This window comes from Branchiostoma lanceolatum, chromosome 1 (genome assembly GCF_035083965.1).
Source record: "Branchiostoma lanceolatum isolate klBraLanc5 chromosome 1, klBraLanc5.hap2, whole genome shotgun sequence".
NCBI lineage: Eukaryota > Metazoa > Chordata > Leptocardii > Amphioxiformes > Branchiostomatidae > Branchiostoma > Branchiostoma lanceolatum.
The window spans coordinates 40355330-40377008 of NC_089722.1; the positions used below are offsets into that span (position 1 = coordinate 40355330).

Sequence of the window (21679 nt, forward strand, 5' to 3'; positions counted from 1 at the left end):
TTGGAAGACGGCTTGTTGAGCGGCGCATCTGATTGGTCCACTGGCGGGGTTCGTTCACATCCGGGATACAATCGTGCATATATCCACGACTAAAAAAGATTATTGTAGAAAAGGTTGACGGGTCCTCTGGGACACAGTACCATCGTGACGTGATTGGAGAGGATTTCAGCAGGTGGCTTGACGCACCCCGACAACACGCTCTACATACATGGATGTTAGGTTACATGCATGACGCTCGTTCTATACGCACGTTCTTATAAGACGGTGTGGCAGAAAAAGTGCGTTTACCGCTGAACACACCCAACAGCCGGTGGAAGACAACCTGAGCCTATGTCTATAATAACAACAACAACGGTGAGTCTAGTATTAACCTACCTTTACTTGGTTAATTCTTCCGGCAATGGAATAATGTATCTTGCCCTTGTATTTTCCTATTTTTTTGTATTTATGTATTAGAGTAGAATGCGTTACATAATCAATTGTGCTTTTTGCCCTATATTTTTAAAATATCTGTGACTAAATAAATAAATAAATAGATAAATAGATAAAAATGAAATAATATTGACCATAGCCTGTATTAGTAAATCTCTCACTGCCAGAGACTGATTTTGGGGTACTGGTCAGCCGGACAGGCGATTTAGTCAGGCTTAACTTGACCGTAGAAAATTAGACATGTAGGAACTAGAAATTCAAAAATAGAAACTAGAAATCTAAATAATAGTAAAAGAAACTTCAAATATCCTAGAAATCTAAAGAGCTAAGATACTAAGTGTTTAGTGTGAAGCGAAAACAAATTGTTAATATTATCATCGTTTTTGTTAATAAGTCTCCATCTACAGATCTCCATCTATTCAGTTGATGCGATGAGTTAGAAACAAATTCAGCGAAAAGCAATAAGTTGTCAACGAATATTTGAATGCCGCATAACGGAAAGAGAAAGAAACTGTAATACTTGTCGCTCCACTGCTTCATGTATTTCATGTACTTTTCATTAAGCTGAAATCGGATTTGTGCTTACACACGGCAACGTCTGCATCTGACATGGTAACGTGACTACTCTCACGTGTAATCTCCAAGCAGATGTAACGGTGGCAAAGAACGTATCCAACTGGCAAAATGAGTTTTTTCATTATTATTTTTTTAACGAACTCGCTTAGTGCACGGCCGTAGGGGGCCACTCATCAGAACACTGAACTAATTCTTACTGTAGCAGCATCCCTTCGCCCTAGGTCAGAAACATCATTGCTCGAGACAAGCATGACTTCACTGACCCATTAGGAGAAGCAGGGGTTACGAAGGCTGCTCGGGAAATTCCCTACCCCATTTTATAGAGTCTTGTGCCAGTTGGATACGGTTACATCTGCATCTCACGCTTACCTTGTCAGCAGAAAAGGTCAAGTTGTTTTGCAAACCTGAATCACAATGTCGGCGCAGTATTCATGCAATGTTAACATTGACATGCTCATAAAATCAGTAATTGCATGTATCAAATACTTCCCGTGCGCATGTGCGATAGACTATAAATGCTATTCACCATGATGGTGGCATAGTACAACCGCTTTTTCAGCCCAGTAAAATAACCAACAGCGTATATGTGTAATGGCCAATGGTATGTAATCTGTATCTTTGTCAGATTTGTCTGGCCCTCACCTTTTCCACCAGGACCTCAATGAAAAGCGGCCTGCGTGCCAATTTGAGTACTCTCCAAGCAGTACTCTAGATCTTCAAAAGAGACCCAAAAAAGACAAAGTAGAAAGGCCGAAAAAACACCTAAAATCACGTCAAAAACATGCCGGAACCCCTCCTCTGCTTGGAGAGTAGACTCTACCAGTCTCCAAGGGTCGCTGGGAAAATAGTAGAAATTGGCCAAATAGAGTCAAATGTTTGAAGGGAGTCGGCTACGGAGAGAGGCGAATTTGACCCTCTCTCCGTAGGCCGTGGCCAATTTCTACTATTTTCCCAGCGACCCTTGGAGACTGGTTGAGTCTACTTGGAGAGTACATTTGAGCGTTTCATGATTACATAAAGGTTTAAATCAACAAACAAAATATCTCACATCACGACGAGTAATCCATGTACTCCTGAGACTGAAAAAGCAGCAGCATTATGCCAATATCTGCAGTACATCATCTTAGAACAGCCCCGATCTAACCGCTTCATTACTGACATACTTGGAGTATGCAAGGTTCTCTGTGGTGTAATGATCTATGAATGATCAAAATGATGTATGAATATATTTTTTCGATTACCGACTTAGGTCACACATAGAATTCTTTCGAAGCCATTGCATTAGGTACACATAACCTTTGCTTTTCAAAGATACTACAACGTTCATTTGTATTGACTGCAACACCTTGCTTTCTTTCTCAAAATGAATGGAATATCATATACGTCGTGATGACACTACATAATGAATATGAATAGGGTTTAATGAGTTCATAATCGCGCTTGTATGGAGGCAGTTCATTAATGATGTCTCTTCTGACTCCTATTGATTGATTGCATGAAAAGGGTAATTGCACGAATCGTGAAAGGGAGAGGTGAATAGATGAATGTCTTTTGAACGCATGCTTCAGGAGAACCGTCCCCTGCACGACTTAGTGCCTCTCACGAGGACAGGAGCCACCGGACTCAAACTCAGAAACTCTATTGCAATACGTGTTCCACAAGCCCGTACAAGAGGCTCAATAATTCCTTTCTCCACTGTGCAATACGGCTGTATAATAAGGCAAAAGTGTAGATTTTAACTGTGCAATTGTTTCTGTTATGTTGTAGATCAATCACATCGCTGCAATATTAGTGGACTGCAAGTCATTGTCATTTGTATGCACCTATTCGTTTGTATGCATGTATAGATGTAGCAGACCTTACGAAAGTCGCTGTGCTTTTGTTGTGTCAATAAAGATCTTTTATAGGTGGTTGTGATGCATAGACTATGTCAAAAGGACGTAATTCGGGTGTGTTTGCCCGCGAGTTCCTTACCGAATAAAATGAATGTGCTCCACAAATCAGCAATAGATATTAGTACTCAACTCACGTGTCCCTTACATACAGTAAGCATCACGGGACGGCTTGAGTCTATTCTAAGATCTAAGTCTGTCTGAACGACGCCGAAGCCAATGCAAATATGACCGTGCGCCGAGAGTAGATTACTTCTGTATCAATTCCCTCCCGCGCGCGGCGACATGAAAGTGGAGTTGAAGCAGGTTATAGTTATTACGGCCACGGACTGTTCTGATGAATGTGATTCACGACTGTTTGTAACTTGTTTGTTATTACGTTGCCATGACGACGGCGATCAAAGCGGCGATCGTTGATTGGCGTCGCTTTGAACACCCCAATTGTGCTAGGGCGGCTTTTGACAGAGCGCTCAACAAATTTCATTAAAAAAAACTATTGTTGTACGTTTTGTTGTCTTTTATGTCATAATTTTACAATTTGCATTATACTCCAATTACGAAATCAAGCGTTACGCAAATCCAATTTAGGCGAGATCGCCGTCTAGTGGTGGCCTGTACTAGGCCCCGCGGATGGCTGGGTAAATAGTAGAAATTGGCTAAATTGAGTGAATAGTATGCTAAGGGAGTTGGCTACGGAGAGAGGGTCCAATATGCCAGCCTGCAAGTGAAAGCCTGGCAAATGATCCCCCTATAGCCGGCGTAGTTAGTCTGGTAGAGACTAGTCTAGTGGAATATAATGGGGACCGAAAAAAGGTTTACCCTACAGACTTGTTACTGGTTATCCACTCATTACTTTCGATTGCAATGTAGTATATCATCTTAAGAAAGTCTGAATAAATGTGCAATTCTACTGACGGGATCCGAACTAACATTCGTTAACCTAGATTTGTAAGTTGATATAGATTCAGCACTATTGAATCTGCGATGCTTTCATGTATCTATTCTGTATCATGAATGGATTCGGAAGAATCCTTTACGAAGCCCACGGGGTTATTATAGCTTACCTTACCACTTGTCATTAGAGAAATATCCGCCGCTTTGTGAGAAAGAAAACTCAGTACATCACATCAAATAATTTCTAACATTATAGAAAAAGTTTCCGTTTTCATCTTCCTTCACCATTTATCCTTATAGAAATATCCGCCGCGTTGTGTGAAAGAAGACCCAGTACATCACGTCAAATCATTTCTAACATTATAGAAAAAGTTTCCGTTTTCATCTTCCTTCACTATTTATCCTAAGGCTTATAGAAATATCCGCCGCTTTGTGTGAAAGAAAACCCAGTACGTCACATCAAATCAAATCGTTTCTAACATTATATCTCAAAGCAGCACCTGTCACACACCGGATACAAGCTGACGCCCTGCGCATGCGCAGTTTTGTCCCGTTGTCTATTTAACTTCTTCAAAGCCGTGATTAGTCTGGCTGACGACGGGTCACCATGGCAACCAACCTCCAACCAACCAATCAGCGCGCTGACTTCAATCAATTAAAATCTGTCTGCTGAAACATAGTCAGTAGAAATAATTGTTGGCGCAGGTCGTTATTTAAACTAGTGTTCTCGTAGCCTGGTCCCAGTCTCTAACGGTCGGCTTAGGGGTTTTTACCGGGCCCAGTTTGCTTTATTGAACCGTTTCTGATAACCCTCCTACCGCTACTACTACTTCCGCTTGCCACCCTACTTTCCCAGCCGCCCGACGACGTAATCTAATCTAAGGCCGTAAACACACCCCGTGCGGACTAAGCTGTCTGGGCGGGCGGGGGTCACTCAAAGTGCCGCAGAGATATCGAGGAGCCCCGATGGTATGGATTCCAGGCTAGTGCTCTCGATGTGTAGCTAAATCAGCGGTGCTCCGCTTGAGTTTTCTTGGCACGAGCAATTCTGCGTTACGTCGATAAGGTGAGACATCCAGGTAATGCTATACGACAAATAACAGTTACTCAAGCAATTGGATATCATTTGGAAACTGGATATGAATTTGGTTTCCAAAATCATATCCAGTTGCTTGAGTAAGTTTTTTTGCCAATTCTGCGTTATTATCCAGGTAAGTAACACACCGCCTGCGCATGTATAGCGGCAATCTGACTTTGATATTCTTGTACCGCGCCTTCTGAGCTTCACCCGTCCGTTAGTCACATAGATTAAGCTGCGAAGCAGACCTATTATGAGACGTAGATTGCAACAGCACCTGTGGCAGCTTTCCTGTGATCATCACGATGCTTCGCACGGTTGCATGTACAAAACCGGGACATCTCTTGGAAGTTTCCCGTAGGCAGGTAGCTTTGCACGTCATGATTCGTGACCAGTGCCTTTACTAAAGGCTTTACACTCCACCTGTGTTCTGGCCTAACAGGATCAAGACAAACTTTTCTAAAAATAACGGGATGGATAGTTCCTGCGGCAGCCGGATACTGTTACGAGGTGTCAAATGCACAAACTGAAAGCCTGCGAAGAAATACGGATCAGTAAGACGTTTTGATGGTATTGACTAGCCTCTATCATGCTCTACTGGTCGCTGGAAAGAGTAGAACTTTGTCAATAGACAGATAACATGCCAGAGAACTTACACTTAGCAAGCTGGGGATTACAATTTGCCACCTAGGCCGACCAACTCCTCTTGCATATCATCTGTCTATTTGGCCAATTTCTACTCTTTCCATTATGTATGTATAGACTATCAAAGCTTGCACAACGCATGAGTACTTAGTTTACACTATTCAATGACACTGATAGACTATCTCTTCTCCCTCCCTCCCTCCAGACCATGTCGGTGGTCAGTGTTGTCCTGGTGACCCTGATCGTTCTCATCTCTATCGCCATCATCGTCCACTCTGCCGTCGGGTGTGTGAGCGGGAACTGCGTGTGCTGCAACCGTAGGTTCCTTCTTTCCTTCAACCATCTTATGCTTCTAGTCTCAACCAGACTAACTACGCTCACTGTGGACTGACTCTACTGGCTAATTATTCCTTCTACGATTCATGCCGAATTCTACGATTCATACGCCCGTAAGAGGGCCTGGTGGAGGCTATTATGCTTAGGTCCCAAGGAGGATAATCGAACCATCCCAGCATGCCTCAATACACACCCAACAATACACATCCACAGATGGGTGACTGCCATCTGTGGATGTGTATAGCAAGCCACAGACTTGCCATTTTGCATTTGATATTGTGGCAATTGGTACAATTTGACCATTAGTTTTTCTTCTCTTGAATAGTCAAAAGACTAAGTTAGTTCATGAGAGTGTCTGGCTATTCTAATTTGTCCACAACTTTTCAAATTGTGTCATAAACACTTGCCAACCATTGATGCAAATATGCACTTGACCAAACTACAGTGTTTTTGATGATGGGATACTGCTTGTGCATCACAAAAAACAAAATGTACCAAAAAACCTTGGTATCCCATCATCAATCAATAACTCATTCTAAGACCTTTCTTCACCAGATTCTAAACATAACGCATTCTTACACCTTTCCTTTCCAGATTCTAAAGGTAACTATTTTTTTCTTCAAAACCTTTCTAATCAGACTCCCGAAACCACAACATGGTGCTGGAGATCACGCCCCAGCGGGAGACGTTTGAGTTGACGAGCGTGATCCTGACTCAGGTCTCCATGGACAGCACCAAACCGAACGCGGAAGTAGTGGATCACCTAACAGGCTCTGTGGATCTACCGGGGCAGATGCACCAGGAAACGGACTCCAGGAAACTCGACTCGAGTTGTCCGGTCAAATATCAGGTGGAAAACATCTGCTGAAGAGGTTCTGTTGAAAAAATATACCGGGTCAGACAGAGGCACTAGAAAACTGCAGACTCCAGAAAACGAGTTGTCAAGGCTAAATATCAGGTGGAAAACATCTGCTGAAGAGGTTCTGTTGAAAAAATCTACCGGGTCAGACAGAGGCACTAGAAAACTGCAGACTCCAGAAAACGAGTTGTCAAGGCTAAATATCAGGTCGAAAACATCTGATGAAGAGAACAGGCACTATCTCAGTGATCAGACTGACTGGACCAATAAGATACTAGACCAACCAATCCATGGTGGTCTGTACAGACACGCATCTTCATCAGCTCTTTGTACCGCTTTTTGGGAAAGGTTGCACGACAACAACGTTATGGTAAGCAATCGTGATTTTAAGAATGGATTTCGACCATTATACTGTTGTTTTGTTTAAAGTATTGATACAACCAGTTTATCTGCATGCATGTTGTGCTATTCTTCTTCGGGTTGACGAAGAGACAGAGAGTTCGTCTCGAAAGCTCCCCAGAGCAATATTTTCTTATGTTGTGTGTAATGATTAAATGTTTGTCAAACGTTTGTGGTATTCTCGTTTCAATAGACGGAAAGCCGAATAGATTGCTTTCAAACACCTCTGAGAAAGTATATTAGCAAAGCAATAGGATAACGACAAAATGTACTTTTCCAATGTCTGCACACACACACATTTAAATCTAGAAGTCGAATCGGGTTCGTGGATTTCTTGTGCCAAAATTGAATCGTTTTGTACAACGTGCCTTCAGTGGTCGTCAAGTCGTTTTGTATGTGGCGTTACTAGATTAGATGTATCAGGCTTCACAGATGTATCTAATCATCTTCATGTCGGGCGGACTGCCCGGACTAAGGCTACTCTGTCCTTCCCGACCACACGGTTCGCCATTTAGATGTATCTAAAAGCGGAAGTAAAACTGCACAAATCGAACATGTCGTGTTTCCCAAACTAGTTCCAATCAGTGCTCAACACGCTCGAGTATTAACTTTCAAAGTTTGCCATGCGTGTATTCTCTATGTAACGTTATGTTTGAGAAGTGGAGAATGGGAACCTGTACATACTACTAAATATCAAACACTGCACGAAATGGCCTCATATCCCGGCGTATACGTACAGGGATTCCTCCGGAAATATTCCATATCCCGGTGCGGATTTAGCGTATCCGTTAGTTACGTTGTATCCGCCTGTATCCGTCAGTATCCGTCAGTGTCCGCTAAGAATACAAAAAAATCTCTGTACGTATACGCCGGGATACGAGGCCATTTCATGCAGTGAAAGATTTGTATAGCGTGCTGGGTTCATGTCACAGATTGTCCTCTCTTGTTGCTTTCACAAAGCGGGAGAATAAACGAATAAAGTTGTCTCTGTACATATTTCATGTCTGTCCTGAAATTCTGTTGCAAGTTGCACTGACTGCTCGCTGCATTAGAATTCCATTGTCCTCACCATGAGTTGGGAAACTTGCTCTAGTTCCTAGATTGATGGGGCGAGTATCAGATAGAGAAGTTCCTATCTTCCTATTCAAGATGGTCTGCATGGGTGTACCTGGCAGTAATTAACGGCAATACTTAATTGTACATTCAGGAAGGCCGGCGACGCGTAACGGTAAATTGGCAAGCTAGATCAGGGTACCTCAGTTGGAGAAACTGACAAATCTGCGAACAGCGTCACAACCAGACGCGTCGTTGTGACTTCAAGTCGGGCAAACTGGCGTCCGACTACGCGATACAAATTTGTCACTATTAAACGCTTTGATAATGCTAATGATGACGTCTGGATAACAAATAGCATGCTACTCAGAATAAAAATGACTTTTATCCAACCGTATCCAACTGGCAAAAAGAGACATGCAGACCCTTATTCAAATTGTGTCTTGACATTGTAAAAGTAAAAAAAGTCAAGTCGAAAACGTTACAAATCAGACCTGCATTGTAGCATACGCTAGACCAAGCCACCGGGTCGTAAGCGCATATGGTCATGTTTGTGTATAAAAGTATCCCGTATATAGATTCATGTAGCTGTGTCCAAAGAGAGATCTTATGTAACGGCCGTTACTTGACAACATTGACCCAAGAGGACGAAATAGACTAGGCAGCTACGATAGGTTTGTACACCAGGCTATATTACATGGTATGCGAATTACGTTCAGGACACGGCGCCACGACGTACGTACGTCGGTACGGAGACACGTGCGGCCGTCATCACGTGTGGGACGGGTAGCGACTCTCCCGTGACGTCCGTCCAATATCTGGGGCAGCTGTTTAATACATGGATATAAAAATAGCGGCGCGCAATTTCCACTCCACGGATCCCACATCCGTCAGCTGCTCAAAGGGATCATTTATGGACGCAAACCAGCTAACAGCCTGTTACGCGCTTTGTACCATTCGTTTGCTTAATGATACTTGTGTGAGGATTTTTTTAAAGGTAAAGAAAGTCCCATAGCATTTCTTGGGCCGTGGGGGCAGTGGGCTGTTATCCATTTCCACCCTGTCATGTTATTTTGTACCATTTGTCTGTTTAATGACATATGTGTAAGGATTATTTTAAAGGTAAAGACTAAAGTAGTCCCATGGCAACTCTTAGGCCGTGGTGCAGTGGGTAGTTATCCACTGGCCAACTTGAGCTTCTCATGAATAAACCGGTTAAGCTTCTAAAATGTTGTCAATGATGTGATGTACTGCCACTCTGCTGAATGATAATAAGCAGCCATCGTAGCAGAATGTCATATTTATCCTACCTAACCAACACCGCAGACATGCATACAAATGACATGCCCGAATTGCATTGAGTTTACAAGCCGAGTTCTTTACCTGTATGTTTTTTTTTTACAATCCAAGTTCTTTGCGCGAATGTACAAACGGTCGAGACAATTGCAATTGGTGCTTTCGGCTATCTTTGCGTCCTTTGACGATTTTGAATACCACGATTCTACGGCAGCCCCAGGCCTGCTGTTTTGGCTTATATATAAATTATAAATTCTCCGCTAATCTCTGTTGCAGCCTTAGATCATTGTTGAAAGCGACAGGGAAACAGCCAGAAGCGGCGGAAATAGAATCTCTGTACGTCAGCGTGCGTGGGCTGTTATATATATAGACAGCATAATCTTCAAAAATTGAAGGCGGATGTCTTAACGAAAGAAGATCCATATTTAACTAGGACGGCGCTCTCACCGCGCGCTCTGCGACCTTAAATTTAACAGACCCCTCAAACGAATTTCATTGACAAAAAAACGAGTCTTTCTACGCTTTGTGTGTATTGTTGTCTTTTCAGACATACTTTTACATTTTGCATGATATTCTAATTATGTAATCAAGGATTAGACAAATCCGATTTAGGTCGCAGCGAGAGCGCAGCTAGTGGAATGAGGCCTTCGGAGTACTGATTAAAGCCCCCCTCTCACTGGAACCGCGCGGCACGCTGGCGGCGTCGCTGCGTCCTAAGATGGATTTGTGTTACTCTTTACTTTATTATGGGAATACCATTCAAAACGTACAAGTATGGCCAAAAAGACAACAAAACACACAAAGCTGAAAAAGATTCGTTTTTTGTCGATGAAATTCGTTGAGTGCTTTGTTAATTCGATCGGCCACAGCGACGCCGCCAGCGTGCCGCGGGTTCAGTGAGAGGGGGGCTCAGGAATACTGATAAGGCGCCTGTAATTGTCGGTGATTTGCAAAATCACCTGTTCTTTGTCACGCTATTATGGTATAATGTAGCTCCGTCGTCACATTTGATATCTAAGTATCTATAACTGCTATTATGTAGATCTTAACGTTTATGAGATTTACTTATCATCAAAAACGTGGGACTTTTTATTTTCCACTGCTTTCGAAGAAGAAGTCAAACTCTATATTTGTATAGAAGTCAAACTGTGCATTTGTATAGAAGAAACGTATTGTAGACTGGAAACGTAGTTTAATCTTCTTCGCTTGAATCACATGTAAGTCTTATGTTTTACTTTATGTTTGTGCATCGTCATTAACTATTATCAACTTGCAATTAGCCTACGGGCATCAGTTTGCAATTAACTTGTTATTATAAAACAAAAAACACTATTGCGGTGCCCGACTTGCCATGTTTCATCTGGACCTTAATGATTATCAACATGTTACAAATTCAGACTGGAGTTTAGCTGCGAACACACAGACAAAAAAAATGCATTTTGAAAAATCAAATTCGCGAAAGTCATGTTCTGTTTGGATGCGATCAGAGGAGCAAACTGGAGCTAGAATAGGACGGATTCCAAGCTACTCCCAACTCATCGCCGGCATGGGAGTACTAGTAGCTAGTCTCTACCATACTAACCACGCCAGCTATAGGTAGAATATTTGCCGGGGAAATTTGGCCACCGGAGGGTTTCATTTGCAGGCGCAGGGGAATATCAACTTTACCGTGGACATGACTCTACTGGCAAATCATTCCCTTTTCTTGCGAATTCTACGTTCCATACCCCCGTCGGAAGGCCCGGGGGAGGCTAGGGAGTAGTCGTCAGTTGGTCCCGGATGTGTGACAGGGACGTAACCTTTATCTACGTACACCCTTTCATCATATCCCCAGTTTACACAATGTTGCCCTACGGGGTCCTTCACCAGATGGGCTCTTCCGGTCAGAAATTGGCAAGTTTTAAATACATGTACACCTGGACGGAGGCAAATATCAATTACATCTCCCTTTGTGAGACTAATTATGTTATTTGTTGATCGCTATGGGCATCTACAAAAATGTATGTACGCGGGGTGATCAATAAGTCCTCGGCCTCACCCAGAAATAAGGTTCACAACTCACATTTCGTGGCATAATCTTTTAGTTTGACGTCTTTTAGCAATATCCACCAAGCTTCAAATTATTGTGGTCATTACTTTCCAGTTGACGTCCATTTGAAAATCAGTAAGTAAGTTGCGAGAAAAACAGGGTTGAAGTGTGATCTGAGCTGTGTGGGTCCAGTTCCTCATGCCATGAATCGGCATAAAATCTGCGAAGACCTTGTCAAAATGTCGCATCTCAATTGTCCATGTCTTTATCCTTCTACCTCATTTAACGTTACTGGGTGTCGCATGCAAACTAATGATCACAATGATTTGAATTTTGATAGACATTCATAAAAGCTCTTGTGGTTTAAAATCATTCCCCGATATTTCTTGGGACTTATTGATCACCCCTCGTACACCATTGTGTGTACGATTTGCGCACACGGCAGGTCGAGCCAATTTACTAGACTATATAGTTCCTTGCCCCTGGGACATTTCTAACAAGCAGCACGAGTAACGTTACATGAAACCAGGTAAAAACTTCCGCCTGATAATATGATATACATGCATATTTACTTGTGTGTGCCAAGGTACAGACTTCGAATTCCCCCTAAACTCTGTTTTCATGTGACGTTCATAAGTTTTGCTTTCAAATTTGAATACCAATGCAAACATCCGTCCTACCGGAAGATGCCATCAAAGGGATAGCCATATATAGAAGCGCTCCCACAGGCAATCACATAAACTTTTAGGAATAAAACAAGGTTCCGACAAGATCAACTGTACAAAGAATGGCTCAATTCAATAAGAAGCTCCTTCAAATTCCTGTGCTTGATCTTATTTCACAAGACAGTTCTTCTAAAAGACTTCAGAAGCGCAGTGCCAGCTTATATAATGTTAGTTGTTTTCATAATAACTTTGTGCTATATTTGGTATACCTTGTGCTATTTTTGGTATACCTTGTGCTATATTTGGTATAGCTTGTGCTATATTTAGTATACCTCGTGCTATATTTAGTACACCTTGTGCTATATTTAGTATAACTTGTGCTATATTTGGTATACCTTGTGCTATATTTGGCATATTGTGTGCTTTAATTTGGCATGTTGTGCTTTGGGTTAGAGTTGGTTCCTGAGATCAAAATAAATAGAGGAAAGGGTTTCTCTTTGAAATGATGTGTAGGGGCTAAATTACAATTCCACTTACAGTAAGTAAGTTATACTGTGATAGAAGTTAACCCTCAGGTTAGTGGAACGAAAGAAAAAAGTTCTTACAGTATTAACTTATGCAAAAGGCTTAATGAGCAGGACCATAAGTAGTAACAATTGTGTAGCATGAGTAGTCCCGTAGCAGCTTTTCTTGGCACTGCAGCAGAAGTTCCAGTTTTTTCCATCTAGACAGTATTCAAGACATGCTATAGTCACTATTTTTATGTGGTAGATAGCTCTTGTGCTTGGCAAGAAGTGACTTTAAGTTTGGGCCCCCTAGCAGGTTCCTTGCAGGGGCATTTTATATGCAGACTTTGAAACACAATGAGTCAAGAAGGGACAATTTTTTATTGATGTTATGTTATGATACAAAAAGTCTTATCTTGTTGAGGCACCAATTATCATGCCTTGCCCTATTCTTATCAATTAACAGTTTTTTGCTTCTTAGTCGGCGGCTCAGTTGCCCAGATGTTGTAGAACTGGTCATTAGGCCCAAACAGTCCTTTTGGAACGTGGAACTCCAGTGGAACCTGGTCAGACTGGCTGGTGAGATCCTTGTCAAACATCTGGGGAAGGAAGGGAGGGGAGATTCTTGTGAGCATGTCGATGAAGGTTAGACATCCAGGTAAAACATTGCATAATACAAAATAAATAAAGAAACTGGAGTCAGACGTTTTAGCATCCTCTGTCTTTCATCCCATTCATTCTCAGTTGCTGAAGAAAGATATTGTGGGTGCTATCTGAAACATCTGACTCTTCTGAGAATTTAGGCAGAACTTGCTTCATTTATTTTGTATAAAGTACTGTGAGCAAGTTCAAATTCAAGAATACCTGAGCTATTTTTTTGCCTCATTTCAGTGCATCATGCCGTCTTCTCCCTTTGCCATAGCTCCACGATGCCATCTTTTACATCAAGCTCTGTCACATGACCCAGTCAGTGGTTGCCTTGTTGGCATAAAATGTTTCCATACTAAGATTTGTATATTTCTGCATAGTGCTTCATGTGTTTTTCATCAGATTCCTACACTTTCCCATTGTGCTTCATGCATTTTTCATAAAATTGATGTGAATGGTTAGGCACCCCTGAAAGTACACCAGTGAAGCCAAAATCAGAAGAGAGAAATTAAAGCTGTTCCCACCTCACTAGTCTGCAGCTCCAGGTACTGAGACAGGTCCGTCTCCAGCGGAGCCAGCGGCTTCCCCAACAGGACCGCAGCCTGGGATACGTCAGGGTGGACATGGGACTGGAGAGACTGGGGGGGAATTGGAGCGGAAGAATTATTGCTGGCATTGATACATTTATAGCAATTTTCTTGTGTTTGTGTGCATCAATGTTGTTTGATTTTAAAGAATTGTAACAAGCTATACTGATACAGGGTAACAGATAATGTTTCTCCCCCTGCGTGTAATGGTTAGCAATGAGTAATAATGATTATGTCAAAAATTAATTAGTCATTACCTACTAGTAATAGTAAGCTCTGATAAGTACAAAATGTAGGTCATAGGTCAGGTCTTCATCGGGCCCGCAATTGTTAATCAGTTTGTCTGTGAACAGGTTGTCTTGTTGGCAACAGGACAAGTTAGGGGTAAACTAATCAATTCATACGTTCTGTTTACCCTTCCCTGAGCTGTGCAATCTTCCCCCTAACACTTTGCTTTCTTAGATAGAGGCTTAGAGGCTGTAAAGATTACACAATCTGCTTGAGAGTGTGCTGGCATGATCTGCTGTCATGTTAGTACTGTGTATCCCTGGAAAAGACCTGTGTTCTCTGTACAGGCTGTCTTGTTGGCAACAGGACAAGTTAGGGGTAAATTAAACAATTCATACTTTCTGTTTGCCCTTACCTGAGCTGGTCAGTCTTCCCACTAAAACTTCTCTTTCAAACTGGCTTAAAGGTTGTAAAGCAGATAACAGAATCCGCTTGAGGAGTGCATGCTGGCATGATCTGCTGTCATGTTAGTACTGCTTATCCTTAGAAAAAGACCTGTGCTCTCTACACTAGTCATGTAATATAAAACACATCAACTCCTCCCACCTTGACCTCCCAGAGAGAACTGTCCATGGCCTTGCACTTGGCTGGGTCTGGCTCATTTGCATCGTAGGGGTCTGACCCAAGTCCTGAAGGATTGAATGAGAATAACAGTTATTACCAAATTGTATTCAAGCCTGAACACCAAGGAGATGATGATGATGATGTGGAAAATTTATGAAAAGTACAGCCATCGCTTTGGTATTTATCATATGGACATTAAAAATTGGAGGCAAGTTGGCTTGGCATTCCTCGTGAAAAACGACAACACTGAAGCCAACTTTGGAAGAGTTCTGGCATTGTATATCAATATGCTGCAACTGCCCAGTCACCACCCACACAGGGCTTTACATGGCCCACCTGCAGCAGAGTGTGCAGATCAAGGATTGGGCTGCACAGCCACAGGAGAGCCTGCAGAGGAGGACTGACTTCCCATTGATCTTCAGAAGCAAAGAAATAGCCATCATCACATGTACTTCCAACAAGCTGGTAAGCAAGACGACTGGTAAATACAACCTTCTCCAGTTAGACTAAGCTCTTAGTGAAGATAAAACAAAAAACTTGAGTGAAAACCCACCCTCCCCACCGCTCCTGTGCACTAGGACCTGGCAGTTGGGATGTCTCCTCAGGAGGTTGGAGATCAACACTAGGACCATTTGGAGAGCTAGATTAAAAAAAAAGAAGAAAAAAAAGAGTATAATAGATACATTTATGACATATTTGAGGAATCTTATCATCAACATAATGCACCTAGAAGACCAGTTCATTGTTACCAGAGTTTCTAACCATTTGCCCAGACTTACCTGAGACAGGAGCAGACAGGGAGAGTCTGGATAACCGCTTGATGAAGGCAGCCGCCAGGTAGGCTGGGATGTGTCTGTAAAGGAAAACATATCATTATTCTATTACTACTTATAGATAGTAGAATAAATTAAGGACTGGCTGCAGACAATCAGAGATGGAAGACTTCACTACCGTGTAAGAACACTTGCCGTGGAACACTGACAGCTCAAACAGACCCCCCCCCCAACCACCCCCCTTCCCACACACATACCATATGTACAGTAAAACACATTACAAGAGTTCTTACGTTGATGTAAGGAAAACGTCAGTGAGGTGGAAGAATCGTGCTGTGTATTTCACATGGAACACGGATGGCTCAAATAGTGCATACAGCTTCCTGAAGAAGTCTGGGTAGTCCCTGTAAAAAAAGCACACAAAAACAGGACATCATGATCAGTACTAGTGGCAACCAAGAACCACCATCATCTCCAAATGCAACTGATACAGACCTATATCTGGCCTCCTTGCACAAAAGATTAGAAATATCAAATTCTGCAAGGTAACTAACACTTACAAACTTCGTAAGTCTCATTATGTTTTGGTTGAGCTGTACCATCTTGTTAGAGGCCTGTTTGATGACACATCACTTTTGTACCAGCGTCAAAATGCAGACTCTGAGCTTAAGGGCCATACTTTCAGTTTGTGATTCCAACATGCGGCTGAAAAAAAAGAGAGCCCCTTATATTCCCACTTACAGGTTGTGCTTGTAGATGAGTGTGAACAGTCCGTTCAGGGCCAGAAGACTGATAGCTCCTCCTGAGAACAAAAAGAAAACAAAGAAACAGTCAATCAGACTACCCAAGGTACCTGATTTACTTACAAATTTTATCCAGTTGCTTGAGTAAATGTTATTTGGCATACTTATTAAGTTATTAGCATGCTGCTGGTTGGAGTTTCAATCCTCTAACCTGGAATCCAAACTGTTTCCAGGACCTATACATGTATACAGGCCAACTCTTCGGCACATGGACCAACACACCCCAGAGGAAATTTTACCTCATGATCAGCCCCCAAGAAAGGTTCAATTTGTATTTGGGAACAGCCATAACTCAAGAGTAATGAAGAAGCCACCATAGCATGCTTCTCAAGAAAAGTGGTGGTGCTCCAAAGTGACCAAAACCTTTCTGTTCTTTTCAACATTTGTACTTATATCACAGGCACTAAATACTGAAATAAAGAAGGTGTGTGTCATTCTAGCTCGCCTGTCAGGGCTTCTATACTCCACCCCAAAGATTGGAGTATAGGAGCCCCAGTAAACTAACTGGGCTATAGTTTAAGTTTTCTATGACTCACCGATGTTGTAGGACTGAGTCAGGAAGTCGATGAGCAGCTTGGGGCTGGACATGTGAGGGATGACAGCCTGGTCTAACGTCAGCAGCACCTGTTTGTACAGACTAGTGGGCAGCTGGGGGAGGAACAGCAATGTTAGACTGTAGGGTCAAGGTCAACAGCACCTGTTTGTACAGGCTGGTGGGTAGCTGTGGGAGGAACAGCAATGTTAGACATGTGACCTTGATAGCAAGGTCAAGTTTAACAGCACCTGTCCATACAAGCTGATAGGCAGCTGTGGGAGGGAATAGCAACATTGGACATGTGAAATTGACAGCAAGGTTGAAGTTCACAGCACCTGTCTGTATAGGCTAGTGAGCAGCTGTATACAGAACAGCAATAGACTACATGATTATGACCATGACAGCAAGGTCAAAGATAATAACACCTGTTGGTACAGGCATGTGGACAGCAATATCAGACACGTGACAGTCAAGCTCAAGGTCAACTGCACCAGATGACAAACTAGCAGATCCGTTACCTTGATAATGATAGCTATTAAGAACATACCTTGTTTTTCAGGAAACTCAACCAGGCATTTGTGAATGCTCTTCTTTGTTCCTGCAGAGGAAAAAATGGCAAATTGATACTTCAAATAAAAAAAGCCCTTACAATGTTGCTTCAATATTTTCTCTATAAACATCAAGAGAAAGAGCATCAAACTTTTGGAACTCATTACAGGAAATTCATTACAGCAAAAAAATCTTGTTTTACCCTTCTCCCTGCTACCTGAACTCTGTAACCAATAGAGAATGGTGCGCCAAACGGCTACTTCAGCTAAAGGGTAAACATGAAAACCTTACCTTCAGCTGTTTTGGTCTGCACTCTGCATCTGGGTCTGAGGAAAGAGATCAAATAACAAACCAGTGACTACGTTGATGAAGTTTAGACATCCAGAAATGAGATATGCCAAATAACAGTTACGCATGGGAAAGCAACTGGATTTGCCTTATACAAAAGAGACTGATAAATTGATTGATTGATTGATTGATTGATTGGCTTATTGATGAATTGATTGATTGCTTGATATTTCCCTACCTGTTGGTGCTACATACAGGCTGCTGAGTTCGTCCCCCTCCCCTGGCATGTTTACCTGACTCAACAGGGTGTGGACATTGTGGAGGTACGTGTCAGGGGGGTGCTGGGAAGGAGAAAGGGAAGCATTAGACTACATTCAAGACAAATCTCAGGTCATCTGAAGACAGGCTGAATGCCCTGAGTGTACTACCCTGGAAAAATAGATACAGATAATGTTGAAAAAAAAAATTTGGGTTTGGAATTTTCAGAGGATCATCACATGCAAGATACTGGTAAAAGATGCATGCTGTCTTAACAAAGATTTAAAATTTTCAAATATTGCTTTAGAAAAAAAATACATGCTCCAACTAGTTCTTTATGTCTACAGCCCCCATGCCATTGATGCCCGAAGATGGTCGTTTGATTTGTACTTTGGCCGGGACTCGCAAAGACAACATACCCATTCATTGACTACAGTGTGCTTGCCAAACTCTACCCTTCAATGTCATGAAACAAAAAAGACTCCCAAAAGATACCAAAACTACTATAGGCAGGTTAAAGCAAGGAGGCTTAAGACACTAACCTGAGTAAACTCCTTAGTGACCATCCTCAGGTTCTTGTGGAGGGATACAAAGGTGAACAGTCTGATGTCATCGTACTGAAAGTAGTCCTGGAACCGACCAATCACAGCGCTCTGGTCCGCCTCACTGGACATGAGTTTGTCTATGATGAGCTGAAAGGGAAAAATTACAGACAAGTTTTTTTTCCACACAACAAACATGGTTACTGCAAATAACACAAAACTTCCCCAGTAAATAGAAAGGCTTCAAACAGCTGCTACTTTCTTTTTCTAACTCTATTTTTCAATTTTCATTGACTGAGTATCGTGGTACAATAACAAAATTCAAAAACATAACTTAATTCAACAGATGCAAATTAGACATAAACCTGTTTAAACTATAAACAGATATATGCGTCATACAAAAGATACCATATCATTAGTGTTTACATAGTGTGCACCATTTAGCATAGTGATTGAAAATATTTAATATTGGACTGAAAAGGTACTCATCCAGATTTTCTGCTTTTGTATATGTAGATTTTGGGAAGTTATACTTAACCTAACTTACCTGGAAGAGCCTGAGAGGGAAGTTGGACTGGTCTCCCCCAGACTTGGACGTCGGGTGTTTCCCCTCAGCCGTCACCAACTTCAACAGCGCCAGCAAGGCAAGCTCCTGGGGAAAGGATGTACAGTAACAAGGTTCAGAGGAAGAAAGACTTATAAGTTAAGGCAATGGACAAGATGCGGTATTATAGAATGGGCCTGAATGACACCAAGTGTAACATTAAAAAGAACAGATCTAGAGAGATGTAGAAAACTGGTTGCCAAATCTTCTGTGGTGCCCCAATGGTCAAATAGTTAAACTAGACACAAGGAAACCAGTGGAGTAGTTAATTCGTTGGGTTGAGTGCTTGCTTTGTATTTGGGAGGATGAAGGTTCAAATCCTAGTCAGTCACAATCAAGACTTAAAAAAAGAATTCTAGTATATGCCACTTTCTCGGCATAGCATTCAGCAGTTCTAGTTCTAGTGGACTGCTGTAGTGTAGCTATTGAAGGCACAGTACTAGTCTAGCTATATACACGGGGAAGGATTTTAACTAACAGGCGCAGAAGTAACACAAACAGTAAAAACACCAGATGTTTGTGCATATTCTGTAATACATACCTTTATATCTGAGTTCTCATGACTAGACAGTCGGTTCAGTAGAATATCCAGTGTGTCCATGTAACACTGCCCCAGCCACCGACTGTACTGCTTCTTAGGGTCAGCGGTCTCTTCTGATGGAGCAAAGATAGGGAGAAATCATTTGTTAATCTCAAAAGGCATCCCAAAACATCCACAAATACTTTTTCTGAAATTATTTATATATCACTGATTCAAAAGCTACTTCCGATAGCCCTTTCCACACATTTTTACAGGTCTGGTAACCTGTATAATTTGATTTTCATTGAAGTTATTTGTTATTTCACTTAAAAAAAAAAAAAACACAAAAAATACTAGTAGTAAGAATAAGATATATACATGTATTATAGGGATCCATCCCAGTGTAGGTGGATCAAAGCTTACTGTCCGGTCTTCCACAGCGGTCTGTACTAAACTGGTGTGTTACGCCCAAAGGCAGTTTACTGTTTATGTAATGGAAACAAACAAACAAACAAATAAATAAGCTGATCCGTACCCTCCAGACCCTTGAGCCTCCCCCTGTACACCTCCTTCCTGCCCAGCAGTGTGCTGAAGATCTTCTGTAGAGCCGAGAGGCTGGCAGCCGTCACAACATCTTCCTCGGACTGGGGAAATTAGTTAAAGTTAGTTAAAATCCTCCCACACCATTATTGATGTATAGGGCGGTGCCCATCTCTGTTTCATAGCCCTGGGCCACACTGTTGTGCAATCACTATAGCAGGGGGCTAGTCCACTGGCAGTGAAGTGTATTTAACTTCCATACTGTTTCACAAGTATGTACCATTTTTATAAAGTCTTTGGTATGACTCAATGCGCCTCTTGTCCAGAGATGCCCTACCCGGGGCTTGAACCCGGGCCTTCTGATCCAAGTAATTGGAACCAGATGTGGCGAGAGACAAAGGCGCAGGCCACTACACCACAGGGACACCCCCGGACTGGGGGGAATAATGGAGAAATATATTCAATGTTTTGGTTTGGTTTGGTTTACGCCACTAAGTGGCCAAGGGCGCTAGTAAGCGACTCAGACGCGGAGTACAACTGAGGAGCTTTATTCACACAACCGGCGGAGTCAACTACATGTAGATGGAAGTGACTAACATACTAAGTACATCACAACCTGTGATGTCATCATAGAGAACACGTGATCCTAACTAGTATGATGCATCTAACTAGTCATCATCAACATAACATAACCAACTCTATGGCTTGATCTCTTTTCCTTTCTTTCTTCTCTCTATCTCCCTTTCTGACTTATTCCGATCCCCATTAGTGATACATCACTATTCTTCCCGGAGTCCATATTAAAATCATACCAAAAATATCATAGCAACGGGAATGTACAATAAATCATGCCTTTCAGTAAACAGAAAACAAACATAGGTTGAGCTCAAAAGGTGGTGTTGTGGTCAGGGTTGTTGACCTACAATCTTGAGGTCCTGGGTTCGAATTAATAGTAGGCCTCAATCAACATTGGGCCTCAATGTTGTATTCTTGCGAAAGGCACTTTACATCTATTTCCTCAATAAAATTGAGAACCTAGCTTCGGTTAGGGGCGTCAAAGAAAGAAGCTTTCAAGTTTGGCTCGACCAAAGTAAAGAAGTGGTAAGAAAGAAGGCTCAAGAGAGGAAATTTTGTGGGGAGGGGGGCATTATAAGTTCGACCATTTTACACTAAATCCGGGCGATCAGACGAACCTGTGCCGTCTCCAGAATGTCCGTGATGTTGTTGGCATGTTCCCTGCTCTGTAGAACCTCCTTAGTTTTCCTCTTGATGTCGGCGGCCACGGATCTGGGCTCAGACTTCACGTCGTCTGCAGACATTTCGTCTGTTTCTCACCTGCACGCACATCTACGGGGCCTCGGGAAAACTTAGCTGTTCAATGATATCTTTAATGTAAAGCCTGTATATTATCAGCAAATCATTATAAATATACCCATTAACTAATCAAATATTGAAATAAAATAGACTAGATATTAGCTTCAGAATCTTTTGATAGCTAAAAACATTTTAGAATGCCAATA

The 21679-nt window shown here is 42.1% G+C and overlaps 2 protein-coding genes across 5 annotated transcripts; one reads left to right on the forward strand and one right to left on the reverse strand.

Moving 5' to 3' along the window:
- Nucleotides 1-105: 105 nt before the first annotated feature.
- On the forward strand, nucleotides 106-8107 carry LOC136422975 (uncharacterized). 3 transcript variants are annotated; one of them, XM_066410946.1, is made up of 3 exons: nucleotides 106-354; nucleotides 5723-5834; nucleotides 6492-8107. In XM_066410946.1, exons 1-3 carry the CDS (start codon nucleotides 331-333, stop codon nucleotides 6719-6721), a joined length of 366 nt encoding a protein of 121 aa, XP_066267043.1. In that variant the 5' UTR covers nucleotides 106-330; the 3' UTR covers nucleotides 6722-8107. The 3 variants fall into 3 exon arrangements, with proteins under 3 accessions (XP_066267043.1, XP_066267058.1, XP_066267051.1); XM_066410961.1 differs by lacking the exon at nucleotides 106-354 and adding an exon at nucleotides 4468-4873; XM_066410954.1 differs by lacking the exon at nucleotides 106-354 and adding an exon at nucleotides 4468-4860.
- Nucleotides 8108-13022: 4915 nt separating this feature from the next.
- Nucleotides 13023-21532, reverse strand: LOC136422996 (nucleolar complex protein 4 homolog B-like). Of its 2 annotated transcripts, XM_066410973.1 has the most exons (17): nucleotides 21353-21532; nucleotides 20155-20263; nucleotides 19641-19753; nucleotides 19043-19147; nucleotides 18496-18645; nucleotides 17934-18036; nucleotides 17699-17733; nucleotides 17406-17456; nucleotides 17021-17044; nucleotides 16860-16947; nucleotides 16262-16322; nucleotides 15814-15924; nucleotides 15527-15600; nucleotides 15301-15387; nucleotides 14730-14812; nucleotides 13833-13946; nucleotides 13023-13259 (listed from the first exon to the last, which is right to left on the reverse strand). In XM_066410973.1, the coding sequence occupies exons 1-17, from the start codon at nucleotides 21476-21478 to the stop codon at nucleotides 13116-13118; spliced, it is 1578 nt and encodes a 525-aa protein (XP_066267070.1). In that variant the 5' UTR covers nucleotides 21479-21532; the 3' UTR covers nucleotides 13023-13115. The 2 variants fall into 2 exon arrangements, with proteins under 2 accessions (XP_066267070.1, XP_066267078.1); XM_066410981.1 differs by lacking the exon at nucleotides 17021-17044 and having other exon boundaries at nucleotides 16860-16971.
- Between the last annotated feature and the right edge of the window lie 147 nt (nucleotides 21533-21679).